General features: G+C 43.5%; 1 protein-coding gene across 1 annotated transcript in view; it reads right to left on the bottom strand.

The window, feature by feature from the left end:
- Positions 1–4760: 4760 nt before the first annotated feature.
- LOC106579762 (type-1 angiotensin II receptor) overlaps positions 4761–22391 on the bottom strand; it is a 50780-nt gene continuing 33149 nt past the window's right edge. Inside the window, exons 2-5 of the mRNA XM_014159927.2 lie at positions 8331–9011; positions 7856–8071; positions 6107–6219; positions 4761–5756 (exon numbers count right to left, since the gene is read on the bottom strand). Coding sequence (XP_014015402.1) covers positions 5576–5756; positions 6107–6219; positions 7856–8071; positions 8331–8897 — 1077 coding nt within the window. The 5' untranslated portion in view covers positions 8898–9011 and the 3' untranslated portion in view covers positions 4761–5575. The remainder of the gene's footprint in view (positions 5757–6106; positions 6220–7855; positions 8072–8330; positions 9012–22391) is intronic.

Here is a 22391-nt window from a genome sequence, read left to right as displayed (position 1 = left end):
TGAGACTCGTACTATCCGACCTCCTGTGTGGAGCACTTCCTCTTCAGGAAACTCAGTGCTGTAAGTGGAGCACTTCCTCTTCAGGAAACTCAGTGCTGTAAGTGGAGCACTTCCTCTTCAGGAAACTCACTGCTGTAAGTGGAGCACTTCCTCTTCAGGAAACTCACTGCTGTAAGTGGAGCACTTCCTCTTCAGGAAACTCACTGCTGTAAGTGGAGCACTTCCTCTTCAGGAAACTCACTGCTGTAAGTGGAGCACTTCCTCTTCAGGAAACTCACTGCTGTAAGTGGAGCACTTCCTCTTCAGGAAACTCACTGCTGTAAGTGGAGCACTTCCTCTTCAGGAAACTCACTGCTGTAAGTGGAGCACTTCCTCTTCAGGAAACTCACTGCTGTAAGTGGAGCACTTCCTCTTCAGGAAACTCACTGCTGTAAGTGGAGCACTTCCTCTTCAGGAAACTCACTGCTGTAAGTGGAGCACTTCCTCTTCAGGAAACTCACTGCTGTTTGAGGAATGCATAGTTTTTCTTCCCCCCCCAAGGAGATCTTTGTTGTAGAATACACACGTGTTGATCTAACTAGTCAGTCAATTTCAGCCAATAACTTATGATTTCTGATGTAATTAAGACACCTTTTCACTGCTATTTCCACTGATAGTGTTATATGTGTGTATTGTAATGTACAGTGCATTCAGAAAGTATTCAGATCTCTTGAATTTTTCCACATTTTGTTACGTTACAGCCTTATTCTAAAATGGATTAATTATTTTTTTCTCATCAATCTACAGACAATACCCCACAATGACCCAATACCCCACAATGACTCAATACCCCATAACGACTCAATACCCCATAACGACTCAATACCCCATAACGACCCAATACCCCATAACGACCCAATACCCCATAACGACCCAATACCCCATAACGACTCAATACCCCATAACGACTCAATACCCCATAACGACTCAATACCCCATAACGACTCAATACCCCATAACGACTCAATACCCCATAATGACTCACTACCCCATAATGACTCAATACCCCATAATGACTCAATACCCCAAAATGACAAAGTGAAAACAGGTTTTTAGAAATGTTTGCTAATTTGTAAAAACAGAAATACCTTATTTACATAAGTATTCAGACCCTTTGCTATGAGACTGGAAATTGAGCTCAGGTGCATCCTGCTTCCATTGATCATCCTTGAGATGTTTCTACAAATGGATTGGAGTCCACCTGTGGTAAATTCAATAGATTGGACATGATTTGGAAATGCACACACCTGTCTATATAAGGTCCCACAGTTGACAGAGCAAAAACCAATCCATGAGGTTGAAGGAATTGTCCGTAGAGCTCCGAGACAGGATTGTGTCGAGGCACAGATCTGGGGAAGGGTACCAAAACATGTCTGCAGCATTGAAGGTCCCCAAGAACACAGTGGCCTCCATTCTTATTAAATGGAAGAAGTTTGGAACCACCAAGACTCTTCCTAGAGCTGGCCGCCCGGCCAAACTGACCAATCGGGGGAGAAGAGCCTTGATCTTCAACAAAGTACTGAGTAAAGGGTCTGAATACTTATGTTAATGTTACATTTTTATTTTTAATAAATTAGCAAACATTTATAAAAACCTGTTTTTCCTTTGTCATTATGGGGTATTGTGTGTAGATTGATGAGGAAAAAAACCACAATTTAATCAATTTTAAAACAAGGCTGTAACGTAACAAAATATGGAAAAAGTCAAAGGGTCTGAACACTTTCCGTAGGCAAGTTATTATTTAACTCAAGGAACATTAACGAACATATCAGAATACTGTTGTCCACTTAGGCATCATGGTCTCCATTCGTCACCAATAAGCCACGTGGCAGCATAGTTTACAATGTACAGAGGTTATCTTCAGAATTTTCACTCATATTCACACATTCAAATCAAATTTCAAATCAAATGTATTATATATATATATATATATATAGCCCTTCTTACATCAGCTGATATCTCAAAGTGCTGTAAAGAAACCCAGCCTAAAACCCTAAACAGCAAGCAATGCAGGTGTAGAGCAAGGAGTCCTGAGGCATGGTCCTAGGGCTCAGGTCCTCCGAAAGAGAAAGAGAGAATTTAGAGAGAGCATATTTAAATTCACACAGGACACCGGATAAGACAAGAGAAATACTCCAGATGTAACAGACTGACCCTAGACCCCCGACACAAACTACTGCAGCATAAATACTGGAGACTGAGACATCAGGAGACACTGTGGCCCCATCCGATGACACCCCCGGACAGGGCCAAACAGGCAGGATATAACCCCACCCACTTTGCCAAAGCACAGTCCCCACACCACTAGAGGGATATCTTCAACCCACCAACAACTGAACAGCAATGAATGCATACATTTCATACATTTTTTTCCCCCCATACTGGTCCCCCATGGGAATTGAACCCACAACCCTGGTGTTGCAAACACCATGCTCTACCAACTGAGCCACACGGGACCACCATCCTGCTTTGACGTTGGAAATGACGTGGTGTGCCCAGTGGGTTGGGTGGGGTTTTTGCATTAGTTCTGGTCAGATGCATTGTGGTGATACAGAACATTGCAGGTGGGCCTATTTTAAATGCACTTACTATAGCATTTTGAGATTGTTTATCAATGAAAAGAGGGTTATACATTAATAAATGTATTGTTCTTCTTCTTATTGTTAATACATACTGAGCAACAGGAACATCAGACACGAGACAGGCGTTTGGAAGCGTATGGGGCGATGTTGAAATGATGCAACTGGTTGGATGGATTACTACCCTGTGCCTCTCTTTGCCCCTACCGATGAAGAAATGCCCAACAATAACAAATCACAGGGATATGTATGTATCTCGACAGTTTTATTAATATATTTATGTGTATTTGTGATGAACTGTACACTTACAGAATAAAACATATCTAGAGAACAATGTGAACACGTTTCAATACCACAAAAAAACACCAGATCTGCCCAGACACAGAATATATACCCAATGTACAGAATCACCTTCATATATGTACTTAATGTACAGAATCACCTGGAGTGCTTCTGTTAAACTCGATCTTCATCGTCACGTCTCACTAGCGTTGTTTCTGGTAACTTTACACAAATGTTCCAAATCCTGGTTGTAAAATTCCATGAAGTCAGGAGGGAATATACAGGAAATCAAGATTCCTCCAAACAGGATTTCTGGAAAATCTGGGAATTTTAAGAAAGATCTCCGTAATCTCAGTAATCTCAGTAATCTCAGTAATCTCAGTAATCTCCGTAATCTCAGTAATTTCAGGTGCTTCATACTTTACAGCTAAAATATAACGTTTTGCTGGCAACACAAAATGAATTTCTCCCAGACCAATGTTACACATTAAAACCACTACATCTCCCTATACAAAGGACATTGCTATAAGAACACAGTTCCACAACACATCACACACACACACACACACACACACACACACACACACACACACACACACACACACACACACACACACACACACACACACACACACACACACACACACACACACACACACTACCAGTCACATGGTGTTGGTACTACCAAACACAGTCGCAGAAGTTACATAGATGATCAGCTTTACAATTACAAGTAGAGCAGAGTAGTAGGCATTTTTCAGATTATCGTGCACTAGCTGACGGCAGGCTAGGTAAATCATTATATTTGGTTGAGCGTGGGAGTGTACAGGCCTGTACGTACGGTAGCTAGGCTTGTAGCTACACTTACATGTGAAAAATAGGACAAATACAGTGAGCTCCAAAAGTACTGGAACAGGCAACAATTGAAATGGTACAATGACTACAAGGTTAAAAGTGCTGACTGTTAGCTTTCATTTTAGGTTATTTTCATCCATATCGGGTGAACCATTTCAAATTACCGCAGTTCTTGTACATAGTCCTCCCATTTTAGGGAACCAAAATTACTGGGACAAATTCACTTATATGTGTATTAATAAAGTTGTAAAAAGTTTAGTATTTGGTCCCATATTTCTAGCGTGCAGTGATTACATCAAGCTTGTGACTCTATAACCTTGTTGGATACATTTGCTGTTTGTTTTGGTTGAGTTACAGAGTATTTTTGTGTCCAATAGAAATTAATGGTAAATTATATATTGTGTCATTATGGAGTCACTTTTATTGTAAATAAGAATAGAATATGTTTTCTAAACACTTCTACGTTAATGTGGATGCTGCCATGGTTACAGATAATTCGGAATGAATCGTGAATAGTAACGAGAGAGAAAGTTACAGACGCACAAATATCATACCCTGCCCCCCCCCCAAAATGCTAACCTCCCCAGTTATTGTAATGGTGAGAGGTTAGCATGTCTTGGGGGTATGATATAAAATGCTAACCTCCCCAGTTATTGTAATGGTGAGAGGTTAGCATGTCTTGGGGGTATGATATAAAATGCTAACCTCCCCTGTTATTGTAATGGTGAGAGGTTAGCATGTCTTGGGGGTATGATATAAAATGCTAACCTCCCCTGTTATTGTAATGGTGAGAGGTTAGCATGTCTTGAGGGTATGATATAAAATGCTAACCTCCCCTGTTATTGTAATGGTGAGAGGTTAGCATGTCTTGGGGGTATGATATAAAATGCTAACCTCCCCTGTTATTATAATGGTGAGAGGTTAGCATGTCTTGGAGGTATGCTAACCTCCCCTGTTATTATAATGGTGAGAGGTTAGCATGTCTTGGAGGTATGCTAACCTCCCCTGTTATTATAATGGTGAGAGGTTAGCATGTCTTGGAGGTATGCTAACCTCCCCTGTTATTATAATGGTGAGAGGTTAGCATGTCTTGGAGGTATGCTAACCTCCCCTGTTATTATAATGGTGAGGGGTAAAGATATTACTGCGTCAGTAACTTTCTCACTCACCAACTTCATCTCAGCTACAGTATACTCAAAGCTAACATTTACTGAATGTGCAGTATAAATACTGTATGTATGCTTCTGTTTACATATCTATGTACCCGTCGTGACAACAACAAAAACAGGTATACCAAAGCACAGTGATAGTATTTCACATCAGTTTAAAAAAAAAAAAGAAATCATGCAGACATTTTGTTCTAAAGCTGCATTACAATGAAATCTGTTAGCTAACCATGTACATCTGCTGTATGTTGTTCAAGGCAGCGAACGGACCTGTCTCATGGACTCAACTCATATGATTTAGAGACAAAGGAACATTCCCTCAGTATTTAATAGCCGTGTTCTACCTATATTTCTCTACAGTTCTACGGTACAACTTCTAACCATGGTTCAGTGCTTGGTATAACAGTCGGGGATGTATACTAAATTACACCCTTTTCCCTATATATAGTGCACTGCTTTTGACCAGAGAATGCCACCCTATTCCCTATACAGTGTACTACTTTTGACCAAGGGCCCAAAAGGGCACTATATAGGGACTAGGGGTCGTATTTAGGAGGCATCCATAATGTGTATCCTTCCATACTCCTCACTTCACCACAACCAGAAAAGCCAAGGAATTACACAGCTACACACTGTTTCTCTCCTCACTTCACATCATACATTGTTCTTGTTGGTGAGGTGCAGGGCCTCAGAGGGGCGGTAGGACAGGGTAGACATCTTCGAGGTGATGGAGGGATGTGTCCCGGCCAGGCCAGCGGGAGAGCAGCGGAGCAGTAGAAACAGGTTCTTCCTGAAGTTCTGTCCCACGAAGCCGTAGAGGATGGGGTTCACACAGCTGGCGATATAACATAACGTCAGATAACACATTATTACTGTCAATGCAATGTTCCTAGCCTGAAATCCAGCCATGTTTTGGGCTGTCGTTCCACTCCTTGTTCTCCATGTCATATGCCGAACATGTTTAGCATGACAAGGAGTGGCAAGGAGTGGAATGATCGAACAAATAGACAGGTACCAAGGATATATTTTCCCCAGTTAGCGTCAAGATTCGAACCGGTGACCTTCCAGTGACCTTCTAGTGGCCTGCCCCTTTAACCTCCAGATCATCTCTCGTAGATAGATACCCCTTAACATCTAATTCAATTATGTGAGATTTTAGTTCTGGGTTTTGAACCTCTAGGCTACCTGTTGAGAAATGCGATGCAGATGGTGAAGGGCATGGCCGTGTCGATGACGTCCACCATCACACAGTTAGTTACAACCTTTAGCTGGGCCAGCAGCTCCATGAAGTGGAATACCTAAGGTGAGGGAGAGATTCTACATTAACTACACACAGTACCGCTCTAGAAAGACAAAAAGGACATTCCTCATCACTTCAGGGAGGAACAGGATAACAACAGGATAATAACTGGATAATAACGGGATAATAACAGGATAATAACAGGATAATAACTGGATAATAACAGGATAATAACGGGATAATAACAGGATAATAACTGGATAATAACAGGATAATAACTGGATAATAACAGAATAATAACTGGATAATAACTGGATAAATGGATAACTGGATAATAACAGGATAATAACTGGATAATAACAGAATAATAACTGGATAATAACTGGATAATAACAGGATAATAACTGGATAATAACAGAATAATAACAGGATAATAACTGGATAATAACAGGATAATAACTGGATAATAACTGGATAATAACAGAATAATAACTGGATAATAACAGAATAATAACTGGATAATAACAGAATAATAACTGGATAATAACTGGATAATAACAGGATAATAACTGGATAACAGGATAATAAAGGGATAATAACGGAATAATAACTGGATAATAACTGGATAATAACTGGATAATAACTGGATAACAACAGGATAATAACTGGATAATAACAGGATAATAACTGGATAATAACAGGATAATAACTGGATAATAACTGGATAATAACTGGATAATAACAGGATAATAACTGGATAATAACAGGATAATAACTGGATAACAACAGGATAACTGGATAATAACAGGATAACAGGATAATTGGATAATAACTGGATAATAACTGGATAATAATTGGATAATAACTGGATAATAACTGGATAATAACTGGATAGTTATGGGATGATAACAGGATAATAACAGGATAACAGGATAATAACAGGATAATAACTGGATAATAACTGGATAATAACTGGATAATAACTGGATAATAACTGGATAATAACAGGATAACAGGATAATAACAGGATAATAACTGGATAATAACTGGATAATAACTGGATAATAACTGGATAATAACTGGATAACAACAGGATAACTGGATAATAACTGGATAACAACTGGATAGTTATGGGATGATAACAGGATAATAACTGGATAATAACAGGATAACAGGATAATTGGATAATAACTGGATAATAACGGAATAATAACTGGATAATAACTGGATAATAACTGGATAATAACTGGATAATAACTGGATAATAACTGGATAATAATTGGATAATAACAGGATAATAATTGGATAATAACTGGATAATAACTGGATAATAACTGGATAATAACTGGATAATAACAGGATAATAATTGGATAATAACTGGATAATAACTGGATAATAACTGGATAGTTATGGGATGATAACAGGATAATAACAGGATGATAACAGGATAAGTGAATACCTTTAGTATAAAGTGTGTGTCACTAGAGTCTGTTCAGAGTACAGTGTGTGTGTGTGTGTGTGTGTGTGTGTGTGTGTGTGTGTGTGTGTGTGTTTATGTGTGTGTGTGTGTGTGTGTGTGTGTGTGTGTGTGTGTGTGTGTGTGTGTGTGTGTGTGTGTATGTGTGTGTGTGTGTGTGTGTGTGTGTGTGTGTGTGTGTGCGTGTGTGTGTGTGTGTAGGGAGTCTCGTCATACCTGGTGAGGCACCCAACACAGGAAGAAAGCTAGGACAGCCGCTGCCAGCATCCTCAACACCTCATCGTCTCTCGACCGGGTGGTCTTCTGGATGCTCCTCGCCCCGACCAGGGCTTGACCAATCAGGCAGTAGCATGATATGATGATGAGGAAGGGAACCAGGAAGCCCAGGATGCTCTTCATCAGGCTGATGAGGAGGAGGAGGTGCCTGGAGCCCTGATTGATTGATTGATTGGTTAAATTGACTAGATTATTAAAAGCAGTAGGATGCTCCAGTCGGATGGTAGATAGCAGGTGGGAAAGATTGACACTTGAAATGCTTTAAACAATTTACACACTTTTAAAAACCTTATTAAGCACTTTACACTCAATTCAGTTGAAAACAACAATAGTAAAGACGACAATTACAAATATTTACACAGAGGTGCCCGTTTAAGAGTCACATTGTGAAAGGATAGCCCTATTCGTGTCAAACCTCAGGGTGCAGCACGCCACACGTGGTGATGTTGTAGTTGGTGATCAGCATCAGGTCTCTGGTCAGGGCCGTGGGGACGGACAGCAGGAAGGCGAAGAGCCAAACCAGGACGCAGGTGATACGGGCGTAGAGCACAGTACGGCGCTGCCGCGACCTCACCGGGTGGACGATGGCCAGGTAGCGGTCGATGCTGAGCGCGGTGAGGAAGAAGACGGAGCTGTAGAGGTTAAACATAACCAAGCCAGCGCTGGCCTTACACAGAAACCCACCGAAGGGCCACTGGTAGCCTGTGGCTGTGAAGGTGGCCCACATGGGCAGGGTGATCAGGAAGGTAAGGTCTGAGATGGCTAGGTTGAGGACGAACACGTTGGCCACTGTCTTCAGCGTCATGTAACGGTAGATGACAGCCACCACCATGCTGTTCCCCACCATGCCGATGACAAAGTTACAGCTGTAAACTACCGGGATCAGGGTGAAGATGAAGTTATGCCTCCCGGACATGCTGCAGTTCAGATGGATGCCTCCTGTCTCTGTGGTCGATGCTCCAACAGCCGTAATGTTCTCCATTATCAGGTTTTAACAGCTCCACGGGGGGGGGGGGCGAGGTCAAAGAGCGGATGGTTGACGGGGGGGGGGGGGCTCAGTCTGGGGGACAAATACGATATGGGGCCTCAGTCAGTCCTGTGAAAGAAAAACACAAAAGTTCAGGGACAGTCTAGGAGAGGAGCGTTCATTATCCACAGGCCATAAACAGAGTCCAGGAGACAGTCTAGGCGCTCACCCTACACCCTAAACCTTACACCCTAAACCCTACACCTTAAACCTTACACCCTAAACCCTACACCTTAAACCCTACACCTTAAACCCTACACCTTAAACCCTACACCCTAAACCCTACACCCTAAACCCTACACCTTAAACCCTACACCTTAAACCCTACACCTTAAACCCTACACCCTACACCCTAAACCTTACACCTTAAACCCTACACCCTACACCCTACACCCTAAACCTTACACCTTAAACCCTACACCCTAAACCTACACTAAACCCTACACAGTACACCCTAAACCCTAAACCTTACATCCTAAACCCTACACCTTAAACCCTACACCCTACACCCTAAACCTTACACCTTAAACCTTACACCCTAAACCTACACTAAACCCTACACAGTACACACTAAACCCTAAACCTTAAACCCTACACCCTAAACCCTACACCCTACACCCTAAACACTACACAGTACACCCTAAACCCTAAACCTTAAACCCTACACCCTAAACCCTACACCCTAAACCCTACACAGTACACCCTAAACCCTACACCCTAAACCCTACACAGTACACCCTAAACACTACACCTTAAACCCTACACCCTACACCCTAAACACTACAGTGCCCTGCTCACCCTAAACCCTAAACCCTAACTTTACTCCACTCACCTTACACCCTACGCCCTAAACCCTCCAGGGCCCTGCTCATCCTACACCCTAAACCATAAACCCTCCAGGGCCCTGCTCATCCTAAACCCTACACCCTAAACCCTCCAGGGCCCTGCTCATCCTACACCCTACGCCCTAAACCCTCTAGGGCCCTACGCCCTAAACCCTCCAGGGCCCTGCTCATCCTACACCCTATGCCCTAAACCCTCCAGGGCCTTATACCCTAAACCCTCCAGGGCCCTGCTCATCCTACACCCTACTCCCTAAACCCTCCAGGGCCCTGCTCATCCTACACCCTAAACCCTCCAGGGCCCTGCTCATCCTAAACCCTAAACCCTAAACCCTCCAGGGCCCTGCTCATCCTAAACCCTCCAGGGCCCTGCTCATCCTAAACCCTCCAGGGCCCTGCTCATCCTACACCCTAAACCCTCCAGGGCCCTGCTCATCCTAAACCCTCCAGGGCCCTGCTCATCCTACACCCTAAACCCTAAACCCTCCAGGGCCCTGCTCATCCTAAACCCTCCAGGGCCCTGCTCATCCTACACCCTAAACCCTCCAGGGCCCTGCTCATCCTAAACCCTCCAGGGCCCTGCTCATCCTACACCCTAAACCCTCCAGGGCCCTGCTCATCCTACACCCTAAACCCTCCAGGGCCCTGCTCATCCTAAACCCTCCAGGGCCCTGCTCATCCTACACCCTAAAACCTCCAGGGCCCTGCTCATCCTACACCCTACGCCCTAAACCCTCCAGGGCCCTGCTCATCCTACACCCTAAACCCTAAACCCTCCAGGGCCCTGCTCATCCTACACCCTAAACCCTAAACCCTCCAGGGCCCTGCTCATCCTACACCCTAAACCCTAAACCCTCCAGGGCCCTGCTCATCCTACACCCTAAACCCTAAACCCTCCAGGGCCCTGCTCATCCTACACCATCACATTAAAACCGTCTGGCAGGTTTACATGTAAAATAGGAGGCCATCAAAACCAGATGTTGGGTGTTATTTAATATTGTAAAAATGACAGGCTGGATTTCAACCCCCTCTCTTTAAACGTCTCTTTAGCGAATGAATAGTAACAGTAAAACTGTAGAGCGCTCATCAAATGGTCCGTCCGTACGGCCTGTGTGTGAACCTGGAAGGAGTGTTTATGTTGTGAAACGATCCTGTGTTAATGAAGACTGCATGCAGCCAAACTGCCTTCCTGGATAACTACACCATTAAGAACTGAGAGAGAGAGAGAGAGGTAGAGAGAGACAGAGAGTTAGAGAGAGAGAGAGAGAGAGAGGTAGAGAGAGAGAGAGAGAGAGAGAGAGAGAGAGAGAGAGAGGTAGAGAGAGGTAGAGAGATATTAAAGGCTGTGACTCCATATCACATTTCAGGCTGTGTGAGCTAAGGACCCAACATGGTAACTACCAATTGGAACACACCTCAACCTTAACAAACAGGGGTCCGGTCAGTACACTGGACACTCTCCCCTCTCTCTCTCCCCTCTCTCTCTCTCTCTCTCTCTCTCTCTCTCTCTCTCTCCCTCTCTCTCCCCTCTCTCTCCCCCCTCTCTTCCTCTCTCTCCCCCTCTCTCTCCCCCCTCTCTTCCTCTCTCTCCCCCCTCTCTTCCTCTCTCTCTCCCCTCTCTCTCTCTCCCCTCTCTCTCCCTCCCCTCTCCCACTCTCCCCTCTCTCCCCTCTCTCTCTCTCCCCTCTCTCGCCCCCCTCTCTTCCTCTCTCTCTCCCCTCTCTCTCCCCTCTCTTCCTCTCTCTCCCCCTCTCTCTCCCCTCTCTCTCCCCTCTCTCTCCCCCTCTCTCTTCCTCTCTCTCTCTCCCCTCTCTCCCCTCTCTCCTCTCTCCCCCCTCTCTCTCTCTCTCTCTCCCCTCTCTCTCCCCCTCTCTTCCTCTCTCCCCCTCTCTCTCCCCCTCTCTCTCTCTCCCTCTCTCTCCCAACTCTCTCCCCTCTCTCTTCCTCTCTCTCTCCCCCTCTCTCTCCCCTCTCTCTCCCCCTCTCTCTCCCCTCTCTCCCCCTCTCTCTCTTCCCCCTCTCTACTCTCCCCTCTCTCCCCCTCTCTCCCCTCTCTCTCCCCTCTCTCCCCCTCTCTCTCCCCTCTCTGTGTGAACATCAAACTCTGTGTGCCTCAGGCTACATAGGGGTTTAGGATCATTATTAAATAATATAGTGTGACACAGTGGGGATATAAACATTAAAGCATTAATTGAAATGTTTAGTGTGTGGGGTTTATTAAAACATGCAGCATTAGTGGAGCCTTAAGTACACTGTTACTACGCTGCAACCTGCTCTCAGAGCATTTCCTACTGTTGTTTACGTAAACCGAGACTCTCATTTTAGCGTGATATTTTACGTTTCGTTTGGTACTGTACACTATTCATTTGTGGATGTCCATCATCTGTTTCGTATATGTTTTGAGTTACAATTTGTATGATAAATGTAAGATTTGTATGATAAATGCTAAATGTAAGATTCCTTACAAATTACAATTTGTTGTGGCTAACGTTAGCTAGGCGGCTAGCTGGCTGAAACGTTAGCTAGGCGGCTAGCTGGCTGAAACGTTAGCTAGGCGGCTAGCTGGCTGAAATGTTAGCTAAAAAAATGCTAAAGTTGTCCACGATGAGAATTGAACACGTAGCCTTTGGGTTGCATGACATTTGCGTTATACGCCTACCCATCCACCCCGACCAACCTCCCTCCTTACGTTTTTGCCTTAAGTAACCTTCTGTCTTATGTAATCATACCAAACAGATTTACATTTACTATGTTACGTCTAGTCTATGAGACCAGGCTTCTATGCTACTTAACCCACTACAGATATATTTAAGAAAAGGTAATGTCTTTGAATATTAATAATAATTACATTAAAGCATTACAGTGGAATGAAATAGCAAAACGTGCTGGGAAAGACAGACTCAGGGTTTGAATGTGCTGGGAAAGACAGACTCAGGGTTTGAATGTGCTGGGAAAGACAGACTCAGGGTTTGAACGAGCTGGGAAAGACAGACTCAGGGTTTGAACGAGCTGGGAAAGACAGACTCAGGGTTTGAATGTGCTGGGAAAGACAGACTCAGGGTTTGAACGAGCTGGGAAAGACAGACTCAGGGTTTGAACGAGCTGGGAAAGACAGACTCAGGATTTGAACGTGCTGGGAAAGACAGACTCAGGGTTTGAATGTGCTGGAAAAGACAGACTCAGGGTTTGAACGTGCTGGGAAAGACAGACTCAGGGTTTGAACGAGCTGGGAAAGACAGACTCAGGGTTTGAATGAGCTGGAAAAGACAGACTCAGGGTTTGAACGAGCTGGGAAAGACAGACTCAGGATTTGAATGTGCTGGGAAAGACAGACTCAGGGTTTGAACGAGCTGGGAAAGACAGACTCAGGATTTGAATGTGCTGGGAAAGACAGACTCAGGGTTTGAATGTGCTGGGAAAGACAGACTCAGGGTTTGAACGAGCTGGGAAAGACAGACTCAGGGTTTGAACGAGCTGGGAAAGACAGACTCAGGATTTGAATGAGCTGGAAAAGACAGACTCAGGATTTGAACGTGCTGGGAAAGACAGACTCAGGGTTTGAACGAGCTGGGAAAGACAGACTCAGGATTTGAACGAGCTGGGAAAGACAGACTCAGGGTTTGAACGTGCTGGGAAAGACAGACTCAGGATTTGAACGAGCTGGGAAAGACAGACTCAGGGTTTGAACGAGCTGGAAAAGACAGACTCAGGGTTTGAACGAGCTGGAAAAGACAGACATGGGGGTATGACTGCTTTCTTACAGGCTTGAGGCCAGTTGCAGTTTCAGAGTTAATTCATTATTGTACAGTAAAACCATCAAAGAATATCCAATTTCCAGAATATGAAAGGAATGTCTGTGTTCTTTTCTCTCTTGTTTCTGTATGTATTTTGTTCTAGTCTGATTTCTGATATAACCTTTCTACCATTTCAACTGAAGTGAAATGGGGCCTACAATCAACTTATTGGGATATTATGAAACTGAAGTCCTTCACTCCTTCACTAAGTGCACGGCAAATAACAGCATCTACAGTTATAACCTGGTCCCGTATCCACAAAGCATCTCAGAGTAGGATCCAGTCCATCTGTCCGTATTATCTTACTCTGGACACTGCCTCTCCCCCTCTCTTCCTCTCTCTCCCCCCTCTCTCTCCCCTCTCTCTCCCCTCTCTCTCCCCCCTCTCTCTTCCTCTCTCTCTCTCCCCTCTCTCCCCTCTCTCCTCTCTCCCCCTCTCTCTCTCTCTCTCTCTCCCCTCTCTCTCCCCCTCTCTTCCTCTCTCCCCCCTCTCTCTCCCCCTCTCTCTCTCTCCCCTCTCTCTCCCAACTCTCTCCCCTCTCTCTTCCTCTCTCTCTCCCCCTCTCTCTCCCCCTCTCTCTCCCCCTCTCTCTCCCCTCTCTCCCCCTCTCTCTCTTCCCCCTCTCTACTCTCCCCTCTCTCCCCCTCTCTCCCCTCTCTCTCTCCCCTCTCTCCCCCTCTCTCTCCCCTCTCTGTGTGAACATCAAACTCTGTGTGCCTCAGGCTACATAGGGGTTTAGGATCATTATTAAATAATATAGTGTGACACAGTGGGGATATAAACATTAAAGCATTAATTGAAATGTTTAGTGTGTGGGGTTTATTAAAACATGCAGCATTAGTGGAGCCTTAAGTACACTGTTACTACGCTGCAACCTGCTCTCAGAGCATTTCCTACTGTTGTTTACGTAAACCGAGACTCTCATTTTAGCGTGATATTTTACGTTTCGTTTGGTACTGTACACTATTCATTTGTGGATGTCCATCATCTGTTTCGTATATGTTTTGAGTTACAATTTGTATGATAAATGTAAGATTTGTATGATAAATGCTAAATGTAAGATTCCTTACAAATTACAATTTGTTGTGGCTAACGTTAGCTAGGCGGCTAGCTGGCTGAAACGTTAGCTAGGCGGCTAGCTGGCTGAAACGTTAGCTAGGCGGCTAGCTGGCTGAAATGTTAGCTAAAAAAATGCTAAAGTTGTCCACGATGAGAATTGAACACGTAGCCTTTGGGTTGCATGACATTTGCGTTATACGCCTACCCATCCACCCCGACCAACCTCCCTCCTTACGTTTTTGCCTTAAGTAACCTTCTGTCTTATGTAATCATACCAAACAGATTTACATTTACTATGTTACGTCTAGTCTATGAGACCAGGCTTCTATGCTACTTAACCCACTACAGATATATTTAAGAAAAGGTAATGTCTTTGAATATTAATAATAATTACATTAAAGCATTACAGTGGAATGAAATAGCAAAACGTGCTGGGAAAGACAGACTCAGGGTTTGAATGTGCTGGGAAAGACAGACTCAGGGTTTGAACGAGCTGGGAAAGACAGACTCAGGATTTGAACGAGCTGGGAAAGACAGACTCAGGATTTGAACGAGCTGGAAAAGACAGACATGGGGGTATGACTGCTTTCTTACAGGCTTGAGGCCAGTTGCAGTTTCAGAGTTAATTCATTATTGTACAGTAAAACCATCAAAGAATATCCAATTTCCAGAATATGAAAGGAATGTCTGTGTTCTTTTCTCTCTTGTTTCTGTATGTATTTTGTTCTAGTCTGATTTCTGATATAACCTTTCTACCATTTCAACTGAAGTGAAATGGGGCCTACAATCAACTTATTGGGATATTATGAAACTGAAGTCCTTCACTCCTTCACTACGTGCACGGCAAATAACAGCATCTACAGTTATAACCTGGTCCCGTATCCACAAAGCATCTCAGAGTAGGATCCAGTCCATCTGTCCGTATTATCTTACTCATTAGATTGTAAAAAAAAAGCCAAACTGATCCTACTGTAGATCAACAGTTCTGCTCTCAGGACCCTGAGCTCTTCCAACAGCGATTCAATCTGGAGCAGATCAAACCTCCTCTTCTCTCCTTGCCTTTATGGCTGGATGCATCCATCAGAAACAGCCTCGCTGCATTAAAGGGCCAATCAGCAGTTGAATGAATAAGATGGAGTACTCCCCGCTACTGTTTTGGTAAAAAAGCTTAGGGATGCGGCCATTTTCTAATTCATAGAATGAGCTATAGATGCAAGGACTGACCAGCCATGATATCAGATGAATTGTTTTAACCATGTTTTGAGGCTATATAGTGTTTGTTTAAATGTACTTTGTTTTTACAAATATTGGAGTAAAACAAGCTTATATTTGTGTTCTGATGGGCTACGACAGTTGAACTAAGCTCATGAGGAATTTAGTTATATTCTTGTCTCCAGTCAACCCTCGCTCTTTTAATCATATTCTATTATTATTATTATTATTATTATTATATTCTTCAAAAATCAATAGGGGTATACCATTAATTTCTAAGTAAAAAAAAAAAATGGATGTAGGAACTACAGCTTGCCCCTTTACAGCTACAGTAAAGCTACGGGGCATAATGAGGTGCAGCTGTGGCTTGTTGCTCTGTTACTCGACAATGTAGGGAGCCAAGGGAAACAGAATAATGAAATATCCGAGAGAGTTTCCTCCACCAGACCTGCTGCTGCCATAAAGCCACACAGACGTCAGGGTTTAGATTTAGGAGTGTTGTCCTTTGTTAATGATTAAAAGAGCGAGGGTCGACCGGAGACATAATTATCCGTTTTCCATTTTGATTTAAAACATTTTTTTGTGAAGAAAACATTTCCTTGTTTTTTGTTTTGAAGGAGCCCAAAATGTAAATGTTTGGAATGCTGTACAGCCATAGTAAACACACAACTCAAAATGACATCATCCTATATTATGTAATAATAATAATAATAATATAATATAGAAAAATCACATTCTCATTCCCTGTAAATTTCCACACGTGAAGAAAATCCATATCTGTAATTCTGATGACATGGTCTGAAACTACAACAGATAATGCAGTAGATATTCTAGTCATTTAACCGTGTACAGTCACCTCCAAAAAAATATTGGCACCCTTGATGAAGATGAGCAACAAAAAAAACACTGCATAAAATGAACGACGGGCTACAAATACGGAGCTATACTGCATGTTCAAAACATTTTGGAAATGAGGTTGTTTTATACTAATACAATTGCTCAGAGAAAGAGATTTTGTTTAAAGGGACAACCAGCAGTTGCTGCATTTTTAAAACTTGATATGTAATAATATGAACCCATTGATTCTTGAAGAATATAACTTATAAATGCCTCATAAGTTTAGTTTGACTGTCACACCCCATTACAACCCAAGATATAAGCTTGTTTTACTCCAATGTTTGTAAACAGAGTAAATGTAAATAAACACTATATAGCCTCAAAACATGTTTAAACACTAATTTTGATATCAGGGATGATCAGTCCTTGCATCTATAGCTCTGTCTATGAATTTGAGACTGGTTACACTTCTCCAGGCCCATCCCTCAGCTTTTTATCGAAACAGTGGTGGGGAGTAAATGTTGTTATTATTTATACTGCTGATTGCCGCTTTATTAACAAGTAAAAGAAAATACAAAAATGATAGGTTTCAACATCAAAGATAAATAACATCAAACAAAATTACAGTCTACTTTTTTAATGCTGCATTTGTAACCAAGTGGAAATTTACCACATACGACTTTGAAAAACTTGAATGGCGATCCAACTGGATACTAGTGGTAAACTCATCTATCATCCTGAGCTCCCACTTCTACCACATGCTACCTCTGATGTCACATACTAAGGAAATTACCTCCATAGGAGCATTTTCGGTAGTTAAATGCAACAGCCAAAAATTATTTATAAAAAACAATATATTGTTTTGAAAAGATGTACTGAAAAACTGTACTTTTAGTTAATGGTTTGTCAACGAGTTCAATGCAGGTGAATCATCCAACTGGTATTTACGACTTCCGAACGGGTAAATTCCAACCTCCCACTTGGTTAAGAACACAGCATTAGTTCATCTCTATTTAAAGGGACCCCTCCAGAGGAAGTTCTCGTCAATATTTAAATTTAAAGCCGCAATATGTAACTTTTTGGGCGACAAGATAAAATTCACATAGAGAAATATATAGATCTGTCATTCTCATTCAAAGCAAGTGTAATAAGTGGTAGGAACTTTTTTTAAAGTGAGCTATTTTTATACGTCCCGTTTTTTTAAGTTTCTTTTACTTTTGGTTTTGTACACCAGCTTCAAACAGCTGAAAATACAATATTTTTGGTTATGGAAACTATATTTCACAGCAGTTTAGATGGTACAATGATTCTATACACTGTACTTGCTTGTTTTGTCACATAAACTGAAATTAGACAAACTATTAGAATTTTAACAACCAGGAAATGGTGGAGCGATTTCTACATAGTGCATCTTTAGTTGCTGTCCTAGTGTGGAAATGCTGGTTTTAATTCCACCCTCTGAACCTCCAACGTATAGCTCCACCTTCCTCCGTGTGCACGGCCCTTAAGGTCTCTGGCACACTCCACACAAAGGTCAATATAGCTTTGCTAATTGCTACAGAGCACAGCACAGCTAGCTAGGACAAGGCTGAGGACCATCCACTCTCCTCCTCCCTCTTCTGCAACTGAATTGTATGTTCAAGGATGAGATGAATACAGAGTTTAGCGGTAATACAGGAGTTTTACCGGTGAAGCTCGATGCTTGCTGACCTACTCCCTGGACCAATAAAGGTAGAAACTGGTAACTTTTAGCAACTGTGGATAGTTGTTTTCCAATGTTGTTAAAAGCATAAGAGTACCTGTAATTATGCTAGCAAGCTACCTACCATTCAGCTGTTTTTCTAACCTAATTATCTGAAGATAAAACATTAGGTAGTTTGTAGCTACAGAGACGCAAACAAAGCTCTCCCTCGCCCTCCATTTGGAAAATCTGACCATAATTCTATCCTGATTCCTGCTTACAATTATTTTTTAAAACAGGAAGCACCAGTGACTCCATCCCAAAAAAAAGTGGTCAGATGAAGCAGATGCTAAGCTACAGGAATGTTTTGCTATCACAGACTGGAACATGTTCCAACATTCCTCCAATGGCATTGAGGAGTACACCACATCAGTCATTGGCTTCATCAATAAGTGCATCGATGACGTCATCACCACAGTAACTGTACGTACATACCCTAACCAGAAGCCATGGATTACAGGCAGCATCCGCACTGAGCTAAAGGCTAGAGCTGCCGCTTTCAAGGAGCGGGACTCTAACCTGGAAGCTTATAAGAAATCCCACTATGCCCTCCGACGAAATATCAAACAGGCAAAGCGTCAATACAGGACGAAGATCGAATTGTACTACACCGGCTCCGACGCTCGTCGGATGTGGCAGGGCTTGCAAACTATTACAGACTACAAAGGGAAACCCAACCAAGAGCTGCCCAATGACACGAGCCTACCAGACTAGCTAAACTACTTCTATGCTCGCTTCGAGGCAAGTAACACTGAAACATGCATGTTCCGGAAGACTGTGTCAACACGCTCTCCGCAGCCAATGTGAGTGAGACCTTTAAACAGGTCAACATTCAAAAGGCTGCAGGGCCGGACGGATTACCAGGATGTGTACTCCGAGCATGTGCTGACCAACTAGCAAGTGTCTTCACTGACATGTTTAACCTCTCCCTGTCTGAGTCTGTAATACCAACATGTTTTAAGCAGACCACCATAGTCCCTGTGCCCAAGAACACAAAGGTAACCTGCCTAAATGACTACCGACCCATAGCACTAATGTCTGTAGCCATGAAGTGCTTTGTAAGGCTGGTCATGGCTCACATCAACACCATTATCCCAGAAACCCTAGACCCACTCCAATTTGCATACCACCCTAACAGATCCACAAATGATGCAATCTCTATTGCACTCCACACTGGCCTTTTTTTTAACCTTTATTTAACTAGGCAAGTCAGTTAATTAAGAACAAATTCTTATTTACAAGAACAGCAGGTTAACTGCCTTGTTCAGATGCAGAACAACATATTTTTACCTTGTCAGCTCGGGGATTTGATCTAGCAACCTTCCAGTTATTAGTCCAACGCTCTAACCACTAGGCTACCTGCCACCCCACAATTATTCCCTCCTTTCCCAGCTGGACAAAAGGAACACCTATGTGAGAATGCTATTCATTGACTACAGCTCAGCGTTCAACACCATAGTGCCCTCAAAGCTCATCACTAAGCTAAGGACCATGGGACTAAACACCTCCCTCTGCAACTGGATCCTGGCTGCCCCATAACACATCCACCACCCTGAACCTCATGTCCTAACCGACTTGCCAAAACTATAGTTTGTTAACAAGAAACTTGTGGAGTGGTTGAAAAACTAGTTTTAATGACTCCAACCTAAGTGTATGTAAACTTCCGACTTGTATCTACAACACAAAATCTGTGTGTACGTGTGTGTATAGTGCTTATGTCATCATGTGTGTGTATAGTGCTTATGTCATCATGTGTGTGTATAGTGCTTATGTCATCATGTGTGTGTATAGTGCTTATGTCATCATGTGTGTGTATAGTGCTTATGTCATCATGTGTGTGTATAGTGCTTATGTCATCATGTGTGTGTATAGTGCTTATGTCATCATGTGTGTGTATAGTGCTTATGTCATCATGTGTGTGTATAGTGCTTATGTCATCATGTGTGTGTATAGTGCTTATGTCATCATGTGTGTGTATGCATGTGACTGTACCTATGTTTGTGTTACTTCACAGTCCCTGCTGTTCCATAAGGTGTATATTTAACTGTGTTGCGTGTCTTGCGAAGAAGAGGATCACTGGTTCGAGCCCGGGATGGGGACAGGGACAGAGGAGGAAGGTTAGCACTGTTAGGACTGTTAGGAAGGTTAGCACTGTTAGGACTGTTAGGAAGGTTAGCACTGTTAGGACTGTTAGGAAGGTTAGCACTGTTAGGACTGTTAGGAAGGTTATCACTGTTAGCACTGTTAGCACTGTTAGGAAGGTTAGCACTCTTAGGAAGGTTAGCACTGTTAGCACTGTTAGCACTGTTAGGAAGGTTAGCACTCTTAGGAAGGTTAGCACTGTTAGCACTGTTAGGAAGGTTAGCACTGTTAGCACTGTTAGGAAGGTTAGCACTGTTAGCACTGTTAGGAAGGTTAGCACTGTTAGCACTGTTAGGAAGGTTATCACTGTTAGCACTGTTAGCACTGTTAGGAAGGTTAGCACTCTTAGGAAGGTTAGCACTGTTAGCACTGTTAGCACTGTTAGGAAGGTTAGCACTCTTAGGAAGGTTAGCACTGTTAGCACTGTTAGGAAGGTTAGCACTGTTAGCACTGTTAGGAAGGTTAGCACTGTTAGCACTGTTAGGAAGGTTAGCACTGTTAGCACTGTTAGGAAGGTTAGCACTGTTAGCACTGTTGGAAGGTTAGCACTGTTAGGAAGGTTAGCACTGTTAGCAGCACTGTTAGGACTGTTAGCACTGTTAGCACTGTTAGCACTGTTAGCAGCACTGTTAGCAGCACTGTTAGCAGCACCGGTTTCATGGTAGCAGAGATAGCAGCCCTATATATAGTGTATGGTTGGTTTAGGGGTTAAGGGCCAGGAATTAGGCGTTCTCTCAAAAGGAAAAACGCAACACGAAAATGGCTCATTTGATGCTTCTGCTACAGGGAGGCGCCTCTCCCTCTCAATCTGACAGGTAATGACCCACTTCTACCACAGGGAGGCGCCTCTCCCCCTCTCAATCTGACAGGTAATGACCCACTTCTACCACAGGGATTAGCCTCTCCCCCTCTCAATCTGATAGGTAATGACCAACTTCTACCACAGGGAGGCGCCTCTCCCCTCTCAATCTGACAGGTAATGACCAAGTTCTACCACAGGGAGGCGCCTCTCCCCCTCTCAATCTGATAGGTAATGACCAACTTCTACCACAGGGAGGTGCCTCTCTCCCCCTCAATCTGATAGGTAATGATCCACTTCTACCACAGGGAGGCGCCTCTCTCCCCCTCAATCTGATAGGTAATGACCAACTTCTACCACAGGGAGGCGCCTCTCCCCTCTCAATCTGACAGGTAATGACCCACTTCTACCACAGGGAGGCGCCTCTCCCCCTCTCAATCTGACAGGTAATGACCCACTTCTACCACAGGGGAGGCGCCTCTCCCCTCTCAATCTGATAGGTAATGACCAACTTCTGCTACAGGGAGGCGCCTCTCCCTCTCAATCTGACAGGTAATGACCCACTTCTACCACAGGGAGGCGCCTCTCCCCCTCTCAATCTGACAGGTAATGACCCACTTCTACCACAGGGAGGCGCCTCTCCCCCTCTCAATCTGATAGGTAATGACCAACTTCTGCTACAGGGAGGCGCCTCTCCCCCTCTCAATCTGACAGGTAATGACCCACTTCTACCACAGGGAGGCGCCTCTCCCCCTCTCAATCTGACAGGTAATGACCCACTTCTACCACAGGGATTAGCCTCTCCCCCTCTCAATCTGATAGGTAATGACCAACTTCTACCACAGGGAGGCGCCTCTCTCCCCCTCAATCTGACAGGTAATGACCCACTTCTACCACAGGGAGGCGCCTCTCCCCCTCTCAATCTGACAGGTAATGACCAACTTCTACCACAGGGAGGCGCCTCTCCCCCTCTCAATCTGATAGGTAATGACCAACTTCTACCACAGGGAGGTGCCTCTCTAC

This window comes from Salmo salar, chromosome ssa19 (assembly GCF_905237065.1).
Source record: "Salmo salar chromosome ssa19, Ssal_v3.1, whole genome shotgun sequence".
NCBI lineage: Eukaryota > Metazoa > Chordata > Actinopteri > Salmoniformes > Salmonidae > Salmo > Salmo salar.
The sequence above is the reverse complement of the archived record's forward strand: the minus strand, read 5'-3'. Positions and strand labels throughout refer to the sequence as shown.